This window comes from Saccharomyces cerevisiae, chromosome XII, assembly GCF_000146045.2.
Source record: "Saccharomyces cerevisiae S288C chromosome XII, complete sequence".
Classification (NCBI taxonomy): domain Eukaryota; kingdom Fungi; phylum Ascomycota; class Saccharomycetes; order Saccharomycetales; family Saccharomycetaceae; genus Saccharomyces; species Saccharomyces cerevisiae.
In genome coordinates this window covers 802,488-820,369 of record NC_001144.5, presented here as the reverse complement: position 1 = coordinate 820,369, position 17,882 = coordinate 802,488, and the positions used below count along the sequence as shown (strand labels likewise).

At 39.0% G+C, this 17,882-nt stretch overlaps 7 protein-coding genes and 1 non-coding gene across 8 annotated transcripts, besides 1 other annotated feature; 1 reads left to right on the top strand and 7 right to left on the bottom strand.

The window, feature by feature from the left end:
* Nucleotides 1–227: 227 nt before the first annotated feature.
* On the bottom strand, nucleotides 228–1,058 carry RPL26A (60S ribosomal protein uL24 RPL26A; the record flags this gene model as incomplete). Its single annotated transcript, NM_001182233.1, has 2 exons — nucleotides 228–592; nucleotides 1,040–1,058. 2 exons carry the CDS (start codon nucleotides 1,056–1,058, stop codon nucleotides 228–230), a joined length of 384 nt encoding a protein of 127 aa, NP_013448.1.
* A 631-nt stretch (nucleotides 1,059–1,689) lies between these two features.
* Nucleotides 1,690–1,761, bottom strand: TRR4. The gene has a single exon. It is a non-coding gene; the product is annotated as a tRNA-Arg (tRNA).
* Nucleotides 1,762–1,966: 205 nt separating this feature from the next.
* Nucleotides 1,967–2,297: a long terminal repeat (Ty1 LTR).
* A 311-nt stretch (nucleotides 2,298–2,608) lies between these two features.
* Nucleotides 2,609–4,276, bottom strand: GAS2 (1,3-beta-glucanosyltransferase; the record flags this gene model as incomplete). Its single annotated transcript, NM_001182232.1, has 1 exon — nucleotides 2,609–4,276. One exon carries the CDS (start codon nucleotides 4,274–4,276, stop codon nucleotides 2,609–2,611), a length of 1,668 nt encoding a protein of 555 aa, NP_013447.1.
* Nucleotides 4,277–4,386: 110 nt separating this feature from the next.
* YLR342W-A (uncharacterized protein) lies at nucleotides 4,387–4,560 on the bottom strand (the record flags this gene model as incomplete). Its single annotated transcript, NM_001184569.1, has 1 exon — nucleotides 4,387–4,560. One exon carries the CDS (start codon nucleotides 4,558–4,560, stop codon nucleotides 4,387–4,389), a length of 174 nt encoding a protein of 57 aa, NP_878133.1.
* Nucleotides 4,561–4,742: 182 nt separating this feature from the next.
* Nucleotides 4,743–10,373, bottom strand: FKS1 (1,3-beta-D-glucan synthase; the record flags this gene model as incomplete). The annotated part of the gene is made up of 1 exon (NM_001182231.1): nucleotides 4,743–10,373. The coding sequence occupies one exon, from the start codon at nucleotides 10,371–10,373 to the stop codon at nucleotides 4,743–4,745; it is 5,631 nt and encodes a 1,876-aa protein (NP_013446.1).
* Nucleotides 10,374–11,551: 1,178 nt separating this feature from the next.
* Nucleotides 11,552–12,985, bottom strand: SPO77 (Spo77p; the record flags this gene model as incomplete). The annotated part of the gene is made up of 1 exon (NM_001182230.1): nucleotides 11,552–12,985. One exon carries the CDS (start codon nucleotides 12,983–12,985, stop codon nucleotides 11,552–11,554), a length of 1,434 nt encoding a protein of 477 aa, NP_013445.1.
* A 559-nt stretch (nucleotides 12,986–13,544) lies between these two features.
* RPP0 (ribosomal protein uL10 RPP0) lies at nucleotides 13,545–14,483 on the bottom strand (the record flags this gene model as incomplete). Its single annotated transcript, NM_001182229.1, has 1 exon — nucleotides 13,545–14,483. The coding sequence occupies one exon, from the start codon at nucleotides 14,481–14,483 to the stop codon at nucleotides 13,545–13,547; it is 939 nt and encodes a 312-aa protein (NP_013444.1).
* A 780-nt stretch (nucleotides 14,484–15,263) lies between these two features.
* VRP1 (Vrp1p) lies at nucleotides 15,264–17,717 on the top strand (the record flags this gene model as incomplete). The annotated part of the gene is made up of 1 exon (NM_001182226.1): nucleotides 15,264–17,717. One exon carries the CDS (start codon nucleotides 15,264–15,266, stop codon nucleotides 17,715–17,717), a length of 2,454 nt encoding a protein of 817 aa, NP_013441.1.
* Between the last annotated feature and the right edge of the window lie 165 nt (nucleotides 17,718–17,882).

Below are 17,882 nucleotides of genomic sequence, written 5' to 3'. Positions count from 1 at the left end.
TTCTCACGCCCCCTTAACCCCGGTTTCTAGCGTAAGGCGAACATTTCTTCTCCGAAAAAGCTAGCACATATCCATAGTAAAAGGTAGTGCCAGTATACAGCCCTTTACGTAAGACACTGAGTACAGTGGAATGGATACTATTTTATACGTTTTACATATGATTATTAAATGGTTTGAGTAAAAAAAGTGCAATAAATTTCGAGGAAGTTTTCAGGGAATTACATAATTTATTCCAACTTACCGCCCTTTCTTTGGATCAAAGCTTTTCTGTCCTTGTCCAAATGTAATTTAGTAATGACAAGCTTGGATGGGTGCAAGTTAATTGGAACGGAAGCACCGTTGACCTTTTCCTTGGTAACCTTGTCAACTTGAACGGCAAATTTCAATCTGTAAACAGATGAAATCTTACCTTCTTGACCCTTCTTGGAACCACGAACAACCAAAACTTCATCATCTCTTCTGATTGGCAAGGCCTTGATACCGTATTGAGCTCTCAACTCCTTAGATAATGGAGCAGATAGCAAAACACGACGTTGGGAGGATGGGGCGGTGAAATAAGCCTTTCTAGCCTTTCTTCTGTCGGAGGAAACGTCTAAAATAATGAAAATAATGTTAGTATTTCGAGTTTCAACAAATCTTACCCTCTTAGTAAGCAGGACCTTGGAGAAAGTATTGAATTTCAGATGTATCACGGATGCATAATATAGTGTAATTTCCGGGAAGCTCGATTTAGAAAAACATATTCACACTTTTTCCATAAGGTAAGATACGGCTAGATAAATTGAACAATAATTCTATGATTTTTTCATGTCGTGAGACTTTATCTCCCTATTATTTTGATATTTGCGTCATTTTCCAGTGGTTGCAGTTATGAGACATCACCTAAATAGTTTACAAGTTTCAACCTTGGATAACGCACCTTCTTTTTCTAATCGAATTAAGATAACATTGAGTCATTCTGCCCTCAGGCAAAAGGTACAAACTATATTTTCAATTCCAGCTCTACAGGGTTTCAGTGATTTAGCATTTGTGCACATACCTAATGATTGTTTAGCCATTCTGATACTTTTTTGTTGGTTACGTCAATAATATAGAATCGCACTACAAAATTGTCTTCTGTTGTTATAGTCTTCTTAGTATCTTGTACTTCGCCTTCTAGACAAGCTGTCGTCGTTACGCATCCAGGCAAGATTCCATCCGATGGATACTGCTCTCAGCTCTCGGCTCTTCCCTAGACGGAATATTCCATATCTTTCACGAACAGGTTCCTCTAGCTACTGATTTTCAGAAAAAAAAAAAAGAAGAGAAAGGATTAGTTAACCCATACATTACATGAAAATCATAGATACAATAATCAATATGTACGGATGTTGGAAAGGTATGCTGTCTTGTTTACTAGCCGCCGGCTCAAATACAATAGAATAGCATAAGTAATCGATACTTCAATAGCATTCATGGACGTCGGCATAATTGATGGAACAAACAAATAACTAATAATCAAGATCATCCTAACTCTTGCGCATTAACTTTGAGGGAAATGAAAAATTGACAGCCCTTACGCGAAGAGTTTGAATGTATTTCTTGACTTTATAGACACTGTGCTGGCATCGTAGCCTCCGTTCTTTCTATGCACTGACTCGGAAATATGCTTTTTCCTTAAAAATTAGAATAGTGCGCTAAAAAATTAAAAGCTCCTCCCGGGACTCGAACCCGGATCACAGCCACCGGAAGAATGCATGCTAACCATTGCACTAGAGGAGCATAATAAATTATCAGAGATAGTAAATTCCTGCTCTTTATTCATCTGACCTAGTATTTATTCCGAAGACAAAACTCGGCGACTTTGATGTCGTACTTTCAGAAAAGAAATTATTGATGATGATAGTTAAAGGTATAAAAAAAAGTATTAATCAAGTTTAAATGTGGATATGGACCTTCCTGTGCTTATATAAGAGAGGTATAAAACTGTTGAAATAAAATTCCACCATCACCTATCAACTAATGGTTATGCTATCAATATATTATCATATACGGTGTTAGATGATGACATGAGTTATGAGAAGCTGTCATCGAAGTTAGAGGAAGCTGAAATGCAAGGATTGATAATGTAATAGGATAATGAAACATATAAAACGGAATGAAGAATAATCGTGATATTAGTAAATAGAAATATAGATTCCATTTTGAGGATTCCTATATCCTCGAGGAGAACTTCCAGTATATTCTGTATACCTAATATTATAGCCTTTATCAATAATGGAATCCCAACAATTATCTTAAAATTCACCCATTTCTCAAAAACATAAGCCAATTAAAACGTTACGAACTGTCACGAATATAATAATGGGATCATAGCTATTATATTTTTAATGTGACAACTCATATTCCTCATATACATAACTACCACATCTGTTCAATTCATGCATCTTTAGTACCGCTTCAGTACCATCTGAACTGCCTGTACTGCTCATTTAGATTTCGTTCTGGAATAGACACATTTACACTCCAACGTAAACGGCGTACATTAATACAATTCTAAACATGAGGAAAAAGACTGACTTTATTTAAACTATCAATTTATAACTTCATTGAATATTAAATGAATTTTTTATAGAAGAATTCCAGCAGCTATCATAGAAATTAGAAGTATAACAAACCCTGAAGTTTTAAATGCGATGGTGCCGTCATTTTCTCTCTCTTCACTCGATGGGTACTTTACGTTCAAACTTTCCTTGCTACGCGATGGATTTGATTTTGAATAATCGCCATGATTGTATGTGATGTTCCTTATAGAATCAAAAACATTCTTACAGATCGACTCGCTTGTAAGGGGCTGCAGGCTTTCTAAGTTGAAGTAAACGTTCTTATCATTTAGAGGACAATGGCGATCATTTGCGCCGATTTTGCAATACAATTTACTCAGCTGAAGGGAAAGTTTTTGTTCGACAGAACAATCTGAGAATTCACCGTACTCACCGGTTTTGCCATTTGCAAGAATATCGGAACAGTCAACCTTAGAGCACAAATAACTAAAATATTCTTCATATTTTCCAGATTCAGCACCAAAAGGGACTATTTCACAGGGCAAAATCTCATCCAAACAGGCGCACTTGCTTCTATCAGGTGTTTCAGGTAGTTTTTCGTTTGCCTCCCAAACTCCGACAGCAATATGTGGACATTCAACACTTTCTACTTCAGTTGGTTCTTTTGCCGTTAAGTATTCTTCCTCTGTAATGCCTTTAGGATCTGCCTTTGCAAATTCTTTCTTCAAATTCTTGAAATCAGGAAGAATATCCACTCCATCATTATCATTTATCTTAACAACTCCGTATTCATTTTCTTCTTCAAAATACATGTATGCAAGGCCACCAGACCAAACAGAGGACATTTTATTGCCATAAAGGGCACTAACTTCAGTGAATGGCCTTGGTCTTACAAGATTGCAGCCGAATTCCGAAAAAAACACGGGAATTGGATAACCTTCAAATTCTTTCGTTCTTTCCCTATATCCACTAGTACCATACGTGGAATACCCACACCATTCGTACATATTTATCCCATAGAAATCAGCTTTAACGTCTCCGCAAACGAAGTACCTTGCTAAATTGTCTCTTGTCATAGCATCGTCATTAGTTGAATAGCCGACAGGGATTTTTCTATGATTAGAATGCGAAATATACTCCTTGGCATCTCGGATTGCGGCCTTCACGAAGGGTGATGCAAAGGTATTTGTATGGTCATTTGTCACTTCATTCCCTGCAAAATACCCCAACAAATTTGGAAAGGATGACATTGCATCAATTACAGATTTGTACCTTTCAAAAATATGTACATCCCAAGATGGATTTTCTCTATTTATTGAAATATCAGGCTCTGAAAGATCTAATAGGACGTACATTCCTTCGGCAGATAGAGCTTCCATACATATATCATGTGATTTTGTCGGATCTATTGCATAAACACGCAGTGTGTTCACTCCTAGCATTTTCAAAAATGGAATATCTCTTAAGCATATTTTTGGGTCCGCTAAGGCATCAATATAACTTGTCTCAAAAGCCCCATTTGCATTGCTAAGCTCCTCTTCACTTCTCTGCAATTGGTAAGCAATGCCCTTGATGAAGAACTGTTCCCCACTCTCAGAGTCAAAGAATTTGTTTCCTACAATTTTAATAGCAGGGGTTTTTTCAAAGCTGACACCTGAAGAGCCATGAGACAATTGCAAACAAAGAAAAATAGCCACAATAATGGCTGCGTAAAAATTTTGTTTCTTGTTCATACTTAACTGAAAAGTTTCAAGTACCTCGAGTTAACGAATAGTAACGGATGTAGGTTGTTGAATGTTGTCTTTGTCTGACAATCTTCTCGTTGGGGCTCGCAACTATCTAGCTAAATTAATTCATTTACAATCAGAGTGACACAAATTTTTTCAGAATTACTGACACCGAAAGCTGCTCCGTTTTTTATAAATAGAGGCCGATACTGGTGAAAAAAACTAGACAAAAGACTGTTTATAATCACATAACTGTACAAAAAAACCCTTATTGGCATAAACACATTCATATACCTATAATATAAAACTAAATTAAAAAGACGCTTCCAAAAATAAGTAAAAAAGCATCAACATTAAAACAATCTAAACCAAAAACATCGAACGGTATTTGCAACATCTTGAGAGTTTCTGGTCTACTTGCTTTTGGATAGAATATCAGTAAAATCAAGCGTTCAAGCAAGTATTGATTGTATTATTTTATAGTTGACCAGGTCTTTAATGATGGCGTATGAGTATAGTAGTGACTTTGATAAGTTGACATTTGGGAACCAGTGTCATTATTGGTTGTATTTATTGGTTGGAATAGATTGTGAACAACGCCATCCAATGAATCTCCAATGTGTTTGTGGATCTTAGCAGAGGCTACAGCAGGACCAATAATGCATCCTGCAAAAATAGCCAATACTAAAAAGTACAAAGAGCAGTACTTCTTGACCATACGCTTACGCAAACGAGTTTGCTTCAGAGAGTAAATTGGGGGACGAATTTGACGAGAGGGCTTTAGCCAGAATAGCATAATCGAGTGGAATTTATCTATTTTTGGGATTATAATGAGTGGCAGTTGACAGATTAAAATCACATGACCTAGAACAAAATCAGCTGCAAATTCTGAAAGCTCAATTACCTTGGCGGTTAATTCTCTACTTGGCTGGGTCCAAGCCATGTAACCCATACCTTTACCATACCACTTACCAGTCCAGAAGGCTGTATTGGCATGATCGTTTTTAAATTCACGAGTCAACATTAACGCTGTCATGCAATGAAAAATGAGTCTTTGACATTGGATACAAGTAACGACTCCGATTAACATTCTAACAAAGTTGAAGCTCTCCAAAACCCACATGACAATGAAAAAGGCAATGTGGACAATAACAGCAACACCGTGGGCAATTCCAGCCATTACAGAACCTGTCTTCTTACAACACATACCAAATAAGGGACCAGAGCAGCATGACATACCCATACAGAAGAATAGAACACCGAGGTTAACGGCGATTGGCGCCAAGGTACAAATGATGATACGTAAAACAGAATTCACCCTATCATCATCAGTAGTCTTGACACCGGTTTGAGCATTAATAAACGTGAAGGCAATAAAACAACCAGCTGCATAAATTGCACAGGGTATGATTTCAGCCATGATCAAATTGGTTCTATGAGCCCTGCTTGCGTCACCAGCAGCTTTCTCAGATTCATCGCCAACCAGTTTACGTTTAAACCCAGTAATACGTGCCCTAGACATCCTCACGTAACCAATCCACGAGTTTCTATGATATTGATTATTACCTCTTGATAACCATCTGATATAATCCCTGTAATCCAAAAAGAAATCTTCCCAAGCAAACTGATGTGGATTGAAAACGAAAGGCGCAAAAATTAATGAAGATAGAGAGGCCCAAAACCACAGTAGTGGAGCTTGCCAATGTGCGACAGTACCGAACAGCAACATTAACATTGATCTTGCACCCATGTAGATAGCAGATCCTGCAAATCTTGAATACAAAATTGAAAATGGTATACGAGAAGTTGCAAAACCACGACCGGTGGATATATAACGAGCACCACCAATTGCTAAATCACTTAATAACGCAGAAGAGTAGATTTGGCCCGCAAACACTTCGAACATAGGGGATAATGATAATAGGTGGCAGAAAAATCTTTGGGTGGCTTTCCATAGACCACGTTCAATTAGTTCTTGAACAACAATAGGAACGAAGGCAATCCAGAAAACAATGAAAATAGACAATGTATAACGTCTCACCCAATCAACCGCAGGTTGGAAGTTGTAACACCCAATTGGAACCAAAACATCTGTTTTTGGTTTGTTCCTATCGTAAATACACATAATAGATTCATGGGCCAAGGAAGATAAATTCACCAAAGTCAACATAAACATTTGCAAAGATAATTGAATGAACAAGTTGTTCAAATGGAAACCAGGATGGGCATAATAGAATGTTAGGAAACGGTCCACTGGTAATTGGGTACCCAGATAATAATATTCACGAGATAACATTTGTTCACCCATACCAGCACCAATCTTAGTAGTGAAATTTAGAATTGTACCGAAACCCAAATCTCTACCTTTACCACATTGATAATACTCACAATGCTTGATACGACCACCACGAAGCATAGCATTCATACCAGCATAAATATCTTCGTTTAAATGCAAACCCTTTTGTGCTTTGGAAACACCACCTCTAGTGGTCATAAACGTAGCATTAATGAAATCCGGATGACCATAATGCAATTTACCACCAATTTGAGATAAAGTACGCGCAAATAATGTACCAAAAGTTTGTTCTTTACCAGCGGCCACATCACCCAGCACACCAGAGTTTTCAGAGAAAATGTATTCTCTGGCACCAACAATAGCAACAGGATGATTAGTTGTTTGCTCCTCATACCTTAAACCGGGAGCATATGGATTAACTTGTTCAACGTTCAATTCCTCAAATTCAGCCAATACAGATCTAATCTTCAGACATTCTTCCAAGTAGTTATCTTGGTTGGCATCAATTAATTGAATGTATTCACCTCTGTAAAAAATCAAAGCATGGTTTTGGTTATCAGATTTACCGTCACCAAGAATTGGGTTACCAGATAATTGAACTCTAAACTTGGGACGTCTACGACCATTATCTAGAATTTCACAATGTCCATCAATCAAAGCGGAATAGATTCTTGGCTCCTCACCTTCAGTCAAAGGTGGCTCTTCATCCAAGTAGGCAATTTGTAAGTCTGGGTAAGCTCTCAACAAAAACTCAGCATTTTCCAGTTCATGTGGTTTGAATTTAGCCAATCTCTGCATAGAGACCAAAAATTTAAACTTTCTTCTTGCCATCTTTTCTAGCTCTCTTTCTAAGCCTTCAGCATTACCACCAAACATTTGAACAATTTCAGGATTTTCCACACGATACAGTAATTTGATAGCTCTTGAATAATTCATGAACCCTGAAATGGTACGATATAGAGTCTGCGACCTCAAAGAAGCCCAAATTCTCGTACGAAGTGTATATTCTGGAGCAGCAGATTTAAAACCAATACAATAAAATGGCAAATCATCGATTTGAGATTTCAAAGCATCTTCCTTTTCAGCTTCATTTTCATTTCCTTCATAGGCAGCGGTTTCTTCAGCCAAAATCTTAGTATCCTTAACAAAACATTCCCATTCAACGGGATGTAATTGTTTTAGATATTCTAAAAGAGTAACTCTAGAAAATTGGTCATCTTCACGAATAATTTCTCTTAATGACAGCAGAATTCTTTCCGCGTAGTGAGGAGTCAATACTGTGAACGTTGGCATGTTATCAACTGGAAGTGGTTCGGGAATTGGAGTAGACAAAGATTGAGCAAAGAAAGAAATACGACGCTCAGCCTCTGAATCCCTAGGGAAAAATTCAGTCTCAAAATTATTGTCATCTTGAGAAACAAAGAAGGTAGGAGCTCTCAAAGTTCTTTTACCTTCGATTTCAGATGGAACTTGATGATATAGTAATTTTTGTACATGGTCGATGGCTAAGAGATGTTCTCTGTACATTGAAATAATGATGGCATTCCATACTTGAGAAATCAAAACCTTTGGTTTGTATTTAATTTCCATATCAGTAGTAGCCAAAATCTTGGAGTATATTCTTTTTGGCAATCTTGTGAAGATATTTCTCCATGGTGTTAAGATAGAAATACCTAAATAGAAAGATTTCCCAACAGAGAAAATGGTATTCACAATAATGTACCATAAGTAGGTATCCAAGAAGAAAAGAATGAAGTCGGTAGCGATAACCAAACCTAAGACAATCTTGGGTTGCACTTTACAAAGTACCGCACCCCACCAGTATTCACCTGTACACCTCATTGCAGTGGTGGACAAAATTCTAATTGGATCTCTCAAAGATAAAACTAAAAAGTAGTACGATTCTGAATATTTGGCAGCAAAAACAGTAACCCAAACTAAATAGGACATCCATCTATCTAACCCATGTAGAGGGGCAAATGCAGCAGTGAATGTTTGAGATGCAACATAACGCCTTGTAGATTTTTTCATATATGACGTAAACAACCCCCCCAATGGCATAATGGAGAAGAATATGATGGTAGCAACCGCAACAAAGAACATAACAGCAGCAACAACGTGTGCAGCAGTGGAGTAGACTGTATCTTTGTCGTAAGCAAAAACAAAAATAATAGGACCCAAATTAATACCAAAGATGATGCATAAAAACCAGAATCTACGAGATAGATGTTGAGCACCAGCCCATTTTCTTGGAACGAATGACCATTCACACAAAGTAGCGACAATTTGAATCAAACTTGCGACAGTACCACCTAATGCGCAAGATGCCCACTTGTAAGCAGCCAAAGGTTGGTTGTCGACCAATTGTTGATAGTTATGAGTGTAAAATGTTGGTGAATTATATGCAAAGTACATCCAAAAAATGGAGATATGCATAACCCAAATACGGTTGAAGTTGGTGACCAAATGTAACCAAGTACGGGTCTCTTTATATGTTTTGAAGAATACATCATCCCAGACGACATCGCCTAATCTTAAATAACGTTCTTCCAATGGGAGTTCTATCAATTTTGTTCCATCTTCAAGAACAATCTTTGCAATACCTTCTGGATACCAGAACAATTGGTTTAAATCATCATAACCGACAATTTTGTTATGATCTCTTTCACGCTTGACAAAACGACCATCAACAATTTCATAAACTTGATTTCTGATGAAATGATAAATTGGCGTAATGACTCTATTCAAGAAATCACCTTCTGGCATAGGTTCTTGGCGTTGTTGGCAAAGAGGGGAATCCAAGTAGTCAAGAGCACACTTGTAGATAAAACATAAACATTCAGCAGTGAATCTGACTTGATTAGCTTCACCCCAACATAACAGATATAAGGCGATATGACGAACTCTTTCCAGGGGAGACAACTGGTTCATCTTGGCCTTCCATCTAAAATCAGCAGCCTCTAGGGAGTTGTCGCCTTCAATTTTGTTTAAAGTTTCTTCAGTGTCTTCGGGATTGGCCTCTTCCATTGCTTTCTTGTTTTTCTTCTTAGCTTTTCTTGCCTTCCTTGAGAGTTTTCCAAGACTCATATTTCTAAAACCAATTTCATCATCCATATCTAACTGAGCAGCAAAATACCATTTTTTATAGTTAGCAGTATCGCCACCAATGTAGTCGGCATGTAAAGATAGTAAAGCTTGATCAGGAGACATTCTCGAGGACCTAGAGTCCAAGAGAACCATAAAATGATCAAACATATTTCTCATGGAGTCTCTTTGGAACCCGAGTCTGTTGGTCAAATCAATAAAGATATCTTCGATTTGCTCGATCGAAACGGGAGATTGAGAGTCAGCAGTCCAAGCGGGATAAGGTTCATTTGGCAAAGCCATAGCGATAGCATTTGGGTCATAATTACCGTAAATTGGAGTCGAGGTACCCGACGAATTTGGTTCTCCATAACTCATTTGAGAAGCGGTATACTGACCACCATAGCTATCATATCCAGGTGTTCCAGGAGGGCCGTAACTGCTAAAATCCGAGAAGTTTTCACCGTCTTGAGCAGCCATATTTGGCGGTTGACCATAGTATTCACCGTTTGTGTAGTCTTGGTCGTAAGACTCGTTTGGTGGTTGTTGACCATACATATCAGCTTCAGTACCAGCAGCGACATTTGGATCGTAGTAACCATCAGCTTGTGAAGGATACAAAGGCTGGCCATATTGGTCATAGTCTTGTTCCTGACTTTGCCCGTTACCTGGTCCCTGGGTATAGTCCGTTTGGCCCTGATAAGGTTGTTGATCAGTGTTCATGGTCTGACCGTTGTATGAAAGACTTGATTTCAGCTACTTGCTTATTTTAATTTTTTTGAGCGAACGTAAGAGAGGTTAATGTCCTCTAACTATCAGTCCAATGACAGTATTTTCTCCTTCTCACAAACTACAATAAATATCTACCAATCTCTTTTCGAATAAGGACTAATGATATACGCTAGTTCCTGTTTGGTAAATGAAGGCTAGTGTTCGAGAATGGAGAACTTCGTAGTCGGTTAAAACAGCTGTAGTGTTCTGGCCTTCTTAGAAAGAATAAATAGTTCAGGAGTAAAATCAAAATATCTTTTAATATAAACTAAGACAAAGAAAGAAACAAGAATTTTGATCTGAAAAAATCGAAAAAAAGGAACGAATGGATCGATGAAAATTTTCGAGACTAGGTTATAATTATTTCTTTTTTTAGATTTGTGCGCGTAAAAAACGGAACCAGAAGAAGCCAAAAAAAAAAGAAATTCTTCCTGTGCTTCATCAAAACGCGAAAATTCGTCGCCCAGTAAGTGAGACTATTTCCTATAATAGAAATCCAAGTGGCAAAAGCGTTAGACGCAGTACAAGGACGCGTTAAGAAAAATTTCGAGAGAGTCGCCGATAGTAGGATTAGAGTTTCATAACGCGTTACACGGAAGGAGAGCAGTAAGGAGGGCCCGATACAGAAAAAAAAATGGCGCTTGTTACAGATTCTGATTGCCCGTACATGACATGGTCTTTCTTTTCTTTTTCGTTAATATTTCTGCTTTTTCATGTGTGTCGAAAATAGTTAGCTCGATAAGATACTGTGATAGGCAAAAAGAAAGTTTGTCCTTCCGCATCGGTGCTGTCCCTCCTTAGCTGAGGGTTCGGTGTACCTGTGCTTTTTCGGAACCAGTTCTTGGCCCGCTAAAAATCGCTACGTCCATCCCTTTGTCTTAGTCAAGCACGAAGGAATTCGAAGTTTATCGTAATTTTGCTTTGTTCTGGTCCCTTGGTTTTCTCTTTTTGCATAAATCTGGCAGTATCGTAAAATGTGATTTGCACAAACCAATGCACAGAGGAGAGTTGAAGTACAGATAGAATGCGTTTACGACATTACTTAGGCCTTTCCAGGGCGCGAAAAGACAAAATATGGATTGCCCTTGCTAATTGTGTAGATGTTTGCATGCCGCGGTTTTATCGCTGCGTCACATATGGGATTTTGATTGATTCAAAGCCTTGATATTATCAATAAATGGTTCAATCACATCCCATTTATTGAATTGGAGGCCTTCTTCGTCCTCTTCTGTACTTGAAGTGATTGATTCAGATTCTGCGTTTGAGGACTCTCTTTGTTGGCTTTGCTTCATATCTTGAACAGTTCCGTTGCACCAAGCGCTCAAGAGTTGTTGCCGTTTTCCTTCATTGTTCTTTAACCAGAGTTGAATAATTTCATCAATTCCCAAAAATAACTGCGGAATCTGGTGCTCAAAGACAATTTTTATGAGAATTTCAATAAATGACAAAAATACTTCATCGGAAAATTTTTCTAAAAAATTGACAGAATACATGAACTTAACGATCAAGATAAAGCATTTTTGAATCTCTAAAACAATCGTTGAAAATACTCTACTGAAAAGAACGTAGTTGATAATAGTGTTTCTATTGTGGCATTGATCTTGTTCTTTTAGCTCGATTCCGAATTTGAAAGTTTCCAAAATAGAATTGGAAAAATGCTTCAAACGGCACATTATGTCCACTATATTTGTGGAGGGATACTGACCCTTTAGCTTGCAAATTATGTACTTGTCATTGTAGCATTTCAAATCTGCATCAAACATTTGTAATAAGTTTATGTTCTTTATCAACGTTTCGACCCAAATATCGTGCACAATGAACTCAATTGTGTTAATGAAAGTAGATTTTTCGAAAGCCTCATCAGAAGAGTCGGCCAAGAGTTCAATGTCTTCAAAAAAGTTTAATAACACCACGCAGTTCGGAAGTATTAGTTCTACCAAATTTTCTTCGGGATTATCTTTGCTTACTCGAAAGTCATAGAGCGTATTGAATAGTTTTTTGTTTATTTCATTTAGAGTCAACGAACATTTTTCAAGGGTGGCACCAGATAATAACTCAGCATAAGGGACATTATCGTCAAAACTAAATTCTATCACGTCTTCATCTGCAGTATTTAGCATAAAAGTTGCTGAGTTTGAACGAAGACTATCAATGTTTCCATTTTTTTTTGAAAATTTTGACTCCGCTATATGGTTACAGTCAATACTCTGGGTATATTTACCACTCGAAGCTGGGTCATTACTGTTGTTAATTTGGTAGTTTAAATTAGAAGAATTATCATCTTGAATTCTATCCCACTTTCCTTCTTTCTCATCGATCCTTATCGGAACTGCGTCAGTTCCAAACTGGCTTCTGATAGTTTCTGCATTACCGCGATGGAGCTGTTCGCTTTTATGGTGCCCTGAATTGTTTTTTGATGTGAATAAAGAATCATCTAATGGAAAAAAACCTATACTACTCTTTTTTTTTGAAGGTACATTATCTTTTACGGTATATTCGTATTCCAAAGGAAGAAAGAAGCTATTTTGTACGTTAAAATTTGAATTATCTCCCCTTCGAAACATATTCTACTTCTATTGATCTCTTAAGGAACATAGAAATACTGCAAGATAGGTTTTTTTTTTTATGGGAGCTTCTGCTCACCTCTCATCGAAGCAGTAGTTTCGTCTTTTACTTTTCTTCATTATTTCCTCGCAGCTATTTTTGATTTTGTGACATTTCTTATATCCGACGTCTTGAAAGAATCAAGCGATAGTAGAGAAAAAGACAACTTTTGGTATTCTCAGTATTTCAATAAGCATATAAAGGATAAAAACCTTTGTTCAGAGACAAGCGTAAATTGGGAAGATAGTATAGCTACTTTCTCTCATCAAATCATGAACTTTGAAATAGTCCGTATGAACTAGAAAACCAAACTACATTAAGTGGAAGTATTTTTATCCAGTTAGGTGTCCAGAGCCGCTCAGAATATATGAAAATCGCCAGGTATTCGGAGACTAACTCAGGCTAGCGCAAGGAACCGGACAGTACATTATCATGAATAAAATGAATCAATGAGGATTAATGTTATTTAATTATAAAATAGTATATATGAAATTAACTTAATAATTCATGTTGCACTTCTTAATCGAATAAACCGAAACCCATGTCGTCATCAGATTCTTCTTCTTCTTCAGCAGCAGCTTCTTCAGCTGGAGCAGCGTCACCGGAAGCAGCGGAGGTAGCAGCTGGAGCAGCAGCAGCGTACTTTTCTGGGTTTTCAATTCTGTCAACCAAATCTTCAATTTCAGGGTAGTGGTAGGAAGCAGCAATGGCAACAGCTAACAAGTCCTTGTAGTTGTTGATCAAAGTGTGACCGACAGATGGCAAGGTTGGGTAACCAATAGCCAAAGAGATAGAAGCAATGGTGCTGACAGCGGAAACGAAGTGAGAAACCAATTCTTCATCGGTGATATCCAAGATAGAAGATGGGAACACTTGACCGTTGTCGTAAACTTGAACAACAGTCAAACCGAAAGTGAATGGAGAGATGTTCAACAAGTTCAACAAGGAAGCTTCAGATTGACCGACCTTGTTACCGGCGTCAACGACCTTGACATCAGAAACAATTTCAATGGTACCTCTGGCAATCTTGGTTGGGACACCCAAAGCTTGGAAGAAAGAAGTCTTACCTGGTTCCATACCAGTGTTGACGGCTCTAACCCAGATGTCTTCTGGAGCAACGGCACCAGCTCTGGCTGGAGCAGCAACTCTGTTAGAGACAATAACGTTCTTGATTTCAGTCAATGGTTCGTTAGTGAAAACGAAACCAACGTTACCTTTGACAAAAGGCAACAACTTTTCGAAGTCTGGCAAGTCGGATAAGAAACCTCTGATGGCTCTTCTAACCATGGTGTTCTTACCCATCAAGACGACAGCTCTGCCTCTCAATTCCTTTCTGACTTCGTGCATTTGTTGGGAAGAAACATTGTCAACACCAACAACGAACAAAGACTTGTATTCTTCCAAGTATTCTCTTAATTTAGCAAAGTATTCAGCTTTCTTTTCACGAATGCCTCCCATTTCAAACTTATTATACGTATTTATTAGACTGTTTGCAGGATGTTTAAAGGTATTCCGCTTATGTATCTTATGGCTGAAACTTGAAAAAAGAATCGAGAATTAGATATTGTTAATCTTTCATTTACTTATAACTTGAAGTCATTTTTTACCAGTTTTTCGCAACGATGTGATGCATTCACTCTCAGTTCGGCATTACTTCTTTTTTCTTTGAGAAATTTTTTGACTTTTTTCTCGAAATAATCAAAATGTGAAATGTTCGGATGTTAAGCAGGCAAATATGTAAATGTAGATATTGCCCTGAGAAGTATCTTGATAACATACGGTATGGAACTCCTTCAAGATAAGTTACAATTAAAATGGTAATTTCAATGTTCGGTTTGTCCGCTACATTGCTGTATTCTCTTTTAAGTTCAAATTACAAGGGCAAGATAAAAATTTTAGCTCACAAAAGATGGAAAAAGTCGCAAATATTCAAGTTACGAAACATTGACAGAGGATGGAATCACAATGTTAGCCTTCAAATCCTACTATCCTGTATGAAGCTTGCTAAAAGCGTCTTTAGAAAGAATGAAATGTTCATAACCTAGTCACTGCTTACGGGTGCGGCCGCCGTCCTCAAATAGGGGCCTTAAGAATAATCCGCACAGTCAGTAAATACTTGAACAAAATCTAAAATTATAAACTTATGAAGAAAGTTTTTGATATGAGACAAAGCATACGACTAAAAAGCGCACAACCGTTTGTTGAAGAAGCCTACCATATATATAACGAATTGTTGAAATGGCAGGTGCTCCAGCTCCTCCTCCTCCACCGCCTCCACCAGCATTAGGTGGTAGTGCTCCTAAACCGGCAAAATCTGTGATGCAGGGCCGTGACGCCCTGTTAGGTGACATTAGAAAGGGAATGAAACTAAAGAAAGCTGAGACCAATGATAGAAGTGCCCCAATCGTGGGAGGTGGTGTCGTTTCATCGGCCTCAGGAAGTTCTGGTACCGTCAGTAGTAAAGGACCCTCTATGTCAGCTCCTCCAATCCCTGGGATGGGCGCTCCGCAGTTGGGCGATATTTTAGCTGGAGGTATACCGAAGTTAAAACATATCAATAACAATGCAAGCACTAAACCCTCTCCATCGGCGAGCGCACCGCCAATTCCGGGCGCGGTGCCATCTGTTGCGGCTCCCCCCATTCCTAATGCACCATTATCACCAGCACCCGCTGTTCCTAGTATTCCCTCGTCTTCTGCACCTCCAATTCCTGATATTCCATCTTCTGCGGCCCCTCCTATTCCCATTGTACCATCATCTCCAGCACCACCGCTTCCATTATCAGGTGCCTCTGCTCCAAAGGTACCGCAAAATAGACCGCATATGCCTTCAGTAAGGCCAGCACACAGAAGCCACCAAAGAAAAAGCTCTAATATTTCTCTTCCTAGTGTGTCAGCACCCCCTTTGCCTTCAGCGTCTCTGCCAACACATGTTAGCAACCCTCCACAAGCTCCACCCCCTCCCCCAACTCCAACAATTGGCCTGGACTCAAAAAACATTAAACCTACAGATAACGCAGTCTCACCACCATCTTCTGAAGTTCCTGCAGGCGGGTTGCCATTTTTGGCAGAAATTAATGCCAGGAGGTCTGAACGAGGAGCCGTCGAGGGCGTTTCTTCCACAAAGATTCAAACCGAAAATCATAAATCTCCTTCACAACCACCACTTCCATCATCTGCTCCGCCCATTCCTACATCACATGCTCCGCCATTACCGCCTACTGCACCACCTCCACCATCGTTACCAAATGTGACCTCTGCACCTAAAAAAGCAACTTCAGCTCCAGCTCCGCCTCCACCACCACTACCAGCAGCCATGAGCTCTGCGTCGACTAACAGCGTAAAAGCAACCCCGGTTCCCCCAACTTTAGCACCACCGTTACCAAATACTACATCAGTTCCTCCTAACAAAGCATCGTCAATGCCCGCGCCACCACCTCCTCCTCCCCCACCACCTGGTGCTTTTTCAACATCCTCTGCCTTGTCAGCATCATCTATTCCTTTAGCACCACTACCACCTCCTCCTCCTCCTTCGGTTGCAACGTCAGTACCATCGGCTCCTCCTCCTCCTCCAACACTCACGACAAACAAACCCTCAGCGTCCAGTAAGCAATCCAAAATATCTTCATCCAGTTCTTCCTCGGCCGTAACACCTGGGGGACCCTTACCATTTCTTGCTGAGATCCAAAAGAAGAGAGATGATAGATTCGTGGTTGGTGGTGATACTGGATACACTACCCAAGATAAACAAGAGGATGTAATAGGTTCATCTAAGGATGATAACGTAAGACCTTCTCCTATTTCTCCATCTATAAACCCGCCTAAACAGAGTAGCCAAAATGGTATGTCGTTTCTGGATGAAATTGAATCCAAATTACATAAGCAAACATCATCGAATGCTTTTAACGCACCACCCCCCCATACGGATGCTATGGCGCCTCCTTTGCCTCCTAGTGCACCTCCTCCTCCTATAACATCGCTACCGACTCCAACTGCATCAGGTGATGACCACACCAATGATAAGAGTGAGACTGTGTTAGGGATGAAAAAAGCAAAGGCCCCTGCACTGCCTGGACACGTTCCACCTCCACCAGTTCCACCAGTTTTATCAGATGATAGCAAGAATAATGTCCCCGCCGCTTCTTTATTACACGATGTTCTTCCCTCCTCGAATCTCGAAAAACCTCCTTCTCCTCCTGTTGCAGCTGCTCCGCCATTGCCAACATTTAGTGCACCAAGTCTGCCTCAGCAATCCGTGTCTACATCAATACCATCACCTCCTCCTGTTGCGCCTACACTTTCCGTTCGTACCGAAACTGAATCAATTTCGAAGAACCCCACTAAGTCGCCACCCCCACCACCAAGTCCATCTACGATGGATACCGGTACCTCTAATAGCCCCAGTAAAAACCTTAAACAACGGTTATTTTCTACAGGTGGATCGACGCTGCAACACAAGCATAATACGCATACAAATCAACCAGATGTTGATGTAGGTAGGTATACGATAGGGGGATCGAATTCTATCGTTGGGGCCAAATCTGGAAATGAAAGAATTGTTATAGATGATTCAAGATTTAAATGGACTAATGTGTCACAAATGCCTAAGCCACGTCCCTTTCAAAATAAAACAAAACTGTATCCAAGTGGAAAGGGTAGTAGTGTGCCATTGGACTTAACATTATTTACGTGAGCATTTCTCCATGGTTACAATAAATCACTGAAGAACAAGAAAATAATAATATTTTATAAAAATATTTTACTAAATTACATATGGTATCTGCAATATTTATTTTTTAATCTTTTAGCTTCCCGTCCTTTTCGCTGTGAAAAATATAAAATCCAGCAAAAAAAAAAA